This window comes from Salvia hispanica, unplaced genomic scaffold (assembly GCF_023119035.1).
Source record: "Salvia hispanica cultivar TCC Black 2014 unplaced genomic scaffold, UniMelb_Shisp_WGS_1.0 HiC_scaffold_767, whole genome shotgun sequence".
NCBI lineage: Eukaryota > Viridiplantae > Streptophyta > Magnoliopsida > Lamiales > Lamiaceae > Salvia > Salvia hispanica.
This window is the reverse complement of record NW_025952540.1, coordinates 893-9,000: the sequence shown is the minus strand read 5'-3', so window position 1 is coordinate 9,000 and position 8,108 is coordinate 893. Positions and strand designations below refer to the sequence as shown.

Genomic DNA, 8,108 nt, shown 5'->3' with positions numbered 1-8,108 from the left:
ATTTTCAAGGGAAGACATTGATGCATCAAATATGCGGAGTGAGCACAATAGTTTGAAACATTTATATTGAATAAAAATGGATCCGCCAAGTACATTCATTGTTTTGCTCAACTGCTCCGGCTAGTATTAGTAAATGATATTTTCTCTGTCATATAAAAGATGTATCACTTTCCTTTTTAGTTTGTCCCACGAAAGATATCACATTTCCAATTTTTAAGTTTCCTCTCGCATCAATATAAAAACTATACTTTCTCTCTCCACTTAATGTGTAAAACAAAGCCTCCTAAAATCTCATGTCATCCCACAAGTGTGACATTTTTTTGTGGGACAAAGAGAATATAAAAGAAAATGGTGTTATGAGTAAATTTTTTTAGCATTATCACCATGATTGTCAACACATGTGGAACATTGATGCACTTTTTATTAACACTAAAATTAACTGCAAGTATACAATATAGCAATAGTATAGCCAAAGGATAGTATCAGAATATCGAACACAGAGAATAAGATAACAAAATATCATATAATAAGCGTCATATATCTAGATATATTAAGCTAGACGAAAATAAATAAATGAGAAAATAAAATAAAAGTAAATAATACAAATCAGGCGAAGAAGGGAATTCCAATGAAATTGATTTCACAACTTTAGTGTATCAATGAACAGTTACACATTCAATCTCACAACTACAAGGTAACTAGGATGAGTCACACAACTATTCTCGTATCTTCAGAACTCCCATGGAAGATGAATGAAGTCATTTGTGAATTATGACTAGACTGGAAGCTCTGAAATATATATATATATATATATATATATATATATATATATATATATATAGAGTCTCATTATCCACAAATCCACTCTTAAAGACCGAACCACCGAACCCTATCAAATTAGGGCTTTTAGATCTAGTTTTTTATGGATAAGATACAGAAATTTATAAATTATTTTCGCCTTCATCACGAGCCTATTTTAATTCATCCGAAGGTAAATAAGTCATACTAACATGTTACGAAGATTTAACTTCGTTCCAGAATATATTATTTCATTCTAGTAGGTTTTTACTTCATTCCAGTAGGTTTTTACTTCATTCCAGTACGTAAATGTGGTTTCGCCGTCGCGTGCCGTTCTTTCTCTCTACAATATCTATCACCAACGCCATGACGCTAATATGGTTTAATAAACACATGGAATAATGTAATAAATTATTGGAATGAAGTATGTGTAGAAGCATTTGAAGTCCTACGGGAATGAAGTAAAAATCTTATCTAATGAAGTAATAACGTTTCTAAATGAAGTAATAAACTCACTTGAATAAATTGCATTTTTAAATGTTAATCAAGCAAAAACCCACGTCAATGAATTTGAATGAAGCATATGTTGAATCATTTCAAAATCTATTGGAAGCAAGTAAAAACATGTTGTAGTTTCAAGGTATTACGTACATAATGAAGTAATAAACCTATATAATGAAGTAAAATGGGCTAGTAATGAAGCACAAAAAATTTTCACAGCAGCACATCTCATCAAAAAAACTAGATCTAATGGCCCAGATTTGGTCTCTAGTTCGGTCTTTAAAATTGGTTCGACATTGATCACAACTCGTTTAATAAAAATAGTAAACTTCTAAATACTGTTAAAAGTTTTTTTCTAATAAATTAGATTTATTTTTCACTAGCAATACATTCAGTACTTAAATCACTTTTTTATGTATTTGTTTTCTACTTTACCAATTAAGTATTAAAATTTGTAATATTTTTTCAAAGTATTTATTCGTAGGGCATTCAGCAATGCAGCCGCGCGCGCCTAAGGTGGCCGTCCAGCGCGGCTGCACCGTAGCTCCTCTCTCCAGACAGCCGTGGGGGGTTTTGCCCCATTCTTGGCTGAATCACCTGCGGTTGTTCAAAATTTATCTTCTGTTTTCTATTTTTGTTTTACTTTTCAAATTTTATCTTTTTTTTCACACCCAAACCATTACTCCAATTTGGATACATTAATGTTTTGATTGTACTCGTGCTACTAGTGCTTACTTCTTTCATCCCATAAAAGATTATATCGTTGGACAATGACACGAGATTTTAGGAGATACTCTCTTCTTCCGCGAATAGGATTTTCGTTTTTCCATTTTAGTCCGTCCGCGAATAAGAGTCCCGATTCACTTTTACCATAAATGATACTAATAGGGTCGCACCTTCATCTAACTCATTCCACTCACATTTCATTTAAAACTAATATATACAAGTGAGACCCTTATTCCATTAACTTTTTTTTCACCCACTTTTCTTAACATTTCTTAAAATCTGTGCCACCAAGGAATGAGCCTTCTAATGACGGACGGAGGGAGTATTATTTTGTGTGTTAAGTTGAGAGAGAAAACAATATATTTATATTAATGTGATAGAACTTCTTTTAAAAAAGAAAATGTGACATCTTTTGTGGGACAAACTAAAAAGGAAAGTGTAACATTTATTATGGGACGGAGGGGACGGAGGGAGTACTTTTTACTACCACCCCTAGTATCTCAGACCATCCGCATCCATGTCTCTTAACCGTCTCATCCCTTCACTATTCATGGGCCACATTGTACTTTTCATCATATCTCTTAACTTAGAGACAACACCTGCATCCCTCCATCTCTTGATCATCTCATCCCTTAACTATTCATTCAATTTCATTTTTTATTTTTATTTCCAACAAATTTAATTAATAAAAACACATATTATTAAATAAAAGAAAATTACAATTTAAAATCTTAAAAAAAAAACATAATTAAAATCTTTAGAAAAACATAATTTAAAAAATGGATCCATGAATGTATTAAATTTGGGAGAAAATTAAAATGTTTTGAGATGGAGAATGTAGAGTGTTTGAGTGAGAATAGAGAGTTTTTTTTTATGATGGATAATTTGTGGGAATGATTTGATATTTATAGAAGTGATTGCGGCACAAAAAATAGAAAAAAAAAATTAGAATTTGAAAAAAAATGGCTATAAACGGCTAGTAATTTTTGGGATTTTTTTATAAAATTTTCGATTTTTATTTTAATTTAAAAAAAATAATAAAAAAACATTTTCAAATGATATAAACGACGCTCACTCGGGGGCCAGCGAGTTGGCGTCACGGACGAACGGGAACTCGCCAGCTTGCTCTCCGCGGCGAGCTACGCGATGAGACGGGACGAGATGGGAGGCTTGCATCGCTATCTAGATGCGGTCTCGTCTCTCCAAGATGAGATCGAGCCCGCATCGAGACGCTGTGCATATGCTCTCATTTTTGTTTGTTTAACTTTTTAGAATAATTTCTACACTTAAAATATGAAAGTAGGTGCGGGTTACTAATACGTACGTGTGCACATATATAGGAAGGCTGCCACACCATGCTGCTCTGCTACTGCCACTAGATTCTCACTGTTGCTATCTTTTACTTGCATAACTCACCCTCTTCGTTATAATTTCATTTTTCTCTTTAAAGAGCGTTCACGCTATTTACTGAAAATACTCGACCTCATCCTTAAATGCTTCATAATTCCATTACTAAAATTTTGGGTATAGGCCATAGGCGACTTCTTTTTTCTTTTTAAGCTTGTTGTGGTGAATTGATTAAGTTTGTTATGACAATTATATCAAAAGTGTTTATATTTTTATTTATTTGGCTACTTTTTTTTTTGTTATTGACGACCAAGTTACTCCTTCCGTCCTCGATTAATTGTCACTCTTGTCCATTTTGGTCCGTCCCTCAAGAATTGGCACACTTCATTTTTACCATAAATGATAAGTAGGTCTCACATTCCACTAACTCACTCCACTCACATTTTATTATAAAACCAATCTAAAAAAGTGGGTCTCACATTCCACTAACTTTTTCAACTAACTTTTCTTTACATTTTTTAAAACTCGTGCCCAGTTAAAGAGTGACAATTAATCGGGGATGTGGGGAGTAACATTGTACACATATTCGATCTCCATTGATTTGAACATTAAATAAGGTGAAGAAAAAATAATTCTAGTAACTTCACATCTCCCGTAATTAGTGCTTTCTCAAGGTTTATATTAGAGAAAAGGGAAAATTTCATAAAATTGATCAAACATTAGATCGAATTGTCCAACATTATCTTTCACATTTAATATTGTCATGAAATACCTTTTTGTTTTTGAAGGTGTAATTCCTAGTGAGTTTTTTCATGAAAATGCTATAGAAGTTGAGAGGCTTAGTAGAGTTTGATGAGTTCTTGATTTGATTTGTCACAAAATTGGGATCAAATATGTTTGCACACTCAACGTACAAGAATTTTACTGTATTTCTTTTACCTCCCAACTCGATTTGTAGCTGGAATATACTTGTATATTTGTTGTGCAATGAAATTTCACCACCTATCAACCTAGCTATCCCGAACACTACGAATAGTGAAATAAATAGAGTAAAAACAGTATATTCTTCTTACCATGCTTTAATTTCTTTACTGTTGTAACTAAGTAATTGTGATTAGGATTCAATCATGCAAGTAACTTTTGTATGACTGTTTTCACTAAGTAATAAGTTGTGATTAGGATTCTATCATGCAAGTAACTATATATGTCCCAAAATATTTTCAAGTCAAACAAGAGAAGTAGTGACGCTGAAACTGCCATATTTGAATCTAACAAAATTATACCTTAATGCAACCATAACCGGCTTGACGAGTTATTAGAGGGTTTTGGTTTTGAACTGGTAATCAATAATCCTAGTTCGAGTTTAAAACATGCTTGTTTTATCTATTTTAGCCTATTCCAGCTCTCGCTCGATACTTTTCTATTTTTCCCTTTTTCAATTAAATATAATGAACATGATAATATAAAAATGAAACACGAAAATTAAATGTATAACGCTTAGTAATGAGTAAGAGAAAGAAAGCTTACTTTGATATTAATTTACTTATAGAAAATTTATAAATTTCAAAGTTAAGTAAAAAACTAAATCATAACCTAAATAACTATAAGGCGTGTTCGCTTTTCTATATTTCATTTGAAACAACATGGGTTCTCGTACAACGGTCACCACTGATACAATCCTCATCAATTGATCGATGAATCACGAGGAATCATCTCTTAACACAGCATATGACTTGATAGAACTGGACATATGATCGAATAAATCAGATGAATGTTCACCTAACTTAAATGAATTCAAGAACGTGGATTGGTAGAATGACACCATAAATGAATATGATTATTCGTTTCATAATTTGGATACATTTCTCAATTGACTGAATATTCGAAAGTGAACCTAAGAGCAAAACTCTAATCCGTAGAAGGAAGTCATTTATATAAGAAAAGAATACTATTTTATACTCCCTCCGTTTTTTAAAAATAGCAACTCTTTCCATTTTAGTTTGTTCCTTAAAAATAGCAACTTTCAAACTTTTTATTTTAAGAAATCTTTACACCCCTATACATCAATTTATTTATCATTTATACCACTAATAAAGTGGACTCCATAATCAACTGACATTAATTCCATTTTTTTTCTCTCCCTCTCTTACTTTACTAAATTGTTCATTAAAAACCGTGTCGTTTCAAATGTTTTTATTTTTAAAAAATGGAGAGAGTAGGATATGCAACGACTCATCGGAAGTGCATATGGGTGTGTGCCTTATTTACCTATGGGTTGAAAAAAATGGCAAATTACACTATCAGTATTTATGAAAAATAAATTAAAAAAGAGGAAAGCAAAGAAGAAAGGAGTGTGACTGGGAAATGGAAAACTTATATAAAACCGTTAGGTGATTAGAAAGTGTGTCTATTGTCAAGAAGATAAATGTGTGTTTTAGGCATCAGCACAGCACACAATGCATACGAAACCTACAAATTGATGCAAAAGTTTCATTGACTCATAAATTTAAGGATACAGTTTCATCAAAATCTAAGGATCTATTAGCCATTTTTTTGGGTGTTGAGTTTCACAACAAATACCCTACCTTTTTAGGAGGGCCCGAGGGCCCTAACTCTCTTTTCCTGGCTCTACTTATTACCAAACATGAAACTAAATTATTCCGGTAATTTGGAGTAAAAATTTATGCATTAAATAGAAAAATTATGTTAAAGTGGTTATTTATTCCCGTCTCGATAGACCTATTAAGGTAATTTAAGTTTAGAGAGATAGAAAATGACCACCATTACGGGAAGAATCGAGATCTCAACTGATTGTCGTTCTTTATTAACATCCTTAAAGATTTTGACTCACTTGTGGTTCGGCATGTGCATAGAGAAGTAACATTTTAACAAATTTTTTGTCACATTTTGCTAATAGCTTTTCTAGAAAAGTTCATGTTTTATAGTTGGTTTATCCATGATAATATAAGTGTTTCTTATATTCTTATATTCGCTAGTTTGTGTTAGTTTTCAGGTTTTGTATGCTCTTCTTTGCCAAAAATAAATAAATGAAAATGACTGGCCATATTCAATTTTATCCAAAAATACTAGTACTAAAATCGCCTAGTACTCTCTTCGTCCCATTGAAGATGATTGATTCACTTTCCTTTTTGGTTTGTCCTAATCAAAATGACTTATTACTAAATTTAGAAACACATTTATCTATTTTTTATTTACTCTCTGTTACTTTATTCTCTCCATTTAACGCACAAAATAAAATTGGCTAAATATAACTTTTAATTTGAAGTGTCTGAATTGACTAGTTTGTACTCCCTCCGTCCAACAATAGGAGTCCCATTTCTTATCGGTGCGGGTTTTAAGAAATGTTAAGAAAAGTGAATGGAATAAAGTTACTGGAATCAGTGGTCCCACTTGCAGAGTATATTAGTTTTAAATGATATATGTGAGTGGAATGAGTTGGTGGAATGTGGGGCCTCTTTACCATTTATGGTAATTATGAACCGGGACTCCTATTCGTGGACGGACCAAAATGGAAAAACGGGACTTCTATTCGCGGACGGAGGGAGTACTATTTTGCAATAGGGAATAGGGAAGCAGTATGAATCTGAGAGCCTAATTCTTTGTATACGCACGCATAAATCTGTGCAACCAATTGCCATTGCATTTACTCCATCTCTCCAACCCCAACCCCTCTCTCTCTCTCCTCTTGATTATTATTTTGCCTGTTTCGGAACCCTTCTCAGGTGGCTTTTACAGGTCCTCTGCAGATCAGCCTTTATGACGCCCCCTCCCCAAATCTATTCCATTTCCCTTCGGATTCAGTGCTTCAATTCTGAATTACTCTTACTCCTATATAAATAATCTCTATTTATACATCCACCATAACTATCAAGTTCTTGTGCATGTTTTTAGCATATTCAATTTTGAAATCAAAATATATATGATGATGTTGGGAGTGGAAGAGATTCTGTGTGAGGTTGAGAGAGATGATGAGCAAGGCAGCCTCCCTCCTGGCTTCAGATTCCACCCCACCGATGAAGAGCTCATCACCTTCTACTTAGCTTCCAAGGTCTTCAACGGCAGCTTCTGCGGCGTCCACATCGCTGAAGTCGACCTCAACCGATGCGAGCCGTGGGAGCTTCCTGGTACTTTACTACACATTCATCTCCCAAATTAATTAATTAATCAAACCCTAATCCCCATACATGTGTGTGTTGTGCAGATGCGGCGAAAATGGGGGAGAGGGAGTGGTATTTCTTCAGCTTGAGAGACCGGAAGTACCCGAGCGGGCTGCGAACAAACCGGGCGACCGGCGCTGGCTATTGGAAGGCAACGGGGAAAGATAGGGAGGTGGTGAGCGGTGCGAATGGGGGCCTTCTTGGGATGAAGAAAACCCTAGTTTTTTACAAAGGCAGAGCCCCCCGAGGGGAGAAGACCAAGTGGGTCATGCACGAGTACCGCCTCGACGGCGACTTCTCCTGCCGCCACACCGCCAAGGTATTAAACTTTTTTAGCCTACCTAGGGTTGACTTGTTTTATTCTAGGAAATAGTTTTTGATTTTGATTTTGGATAGGATGAGTGGGTGATATGCAGAATTTTCCACAAGGCAGCTGAGAAGAAGAGCTTGGTGCAAGGCCAGAGCTACTTAATGAGAGGGTACAACCCAGCTACTTCATTGCCTCCATTGCTAGAGCCACCACCAACACTCGACCATCATCATCAATTTCTCTATCAC

The 8,108-nt window shown here is 34.4% G+C and overlaps 1 protein-coding gene across 1 annotated transcript; it reads left to right on the top strand.

Annotated features, from left to right (window-relative positions):
- The first annotated feature begins 7,070 nt into the window (after window positions 1–7,070).
- Window positions 7,071–8,013, top strand: LOC125199997 (protein CUP-SHAPED COTYLEDON 3-like). The gene is made up of 3 exons (XM_048097816.1): window positions 7,071–7,517; window positions 7,595–7,869; window positions 7,967–8,013. Exons 1-3 carry the CDS (start codon window positions 7,313–7,315, stop codon window positions 7,985–7,987), a joined length of 501 nt encoding a protein of 166 aa, XP_047953773.1. The 5' UTR covers window positions 7,071–7,312; the 3' UTR covers window positions 7,988–8,013.
- The last annotated feature ends 95 nt before the right edge of the window (window positions 8,014–8,108 follow it).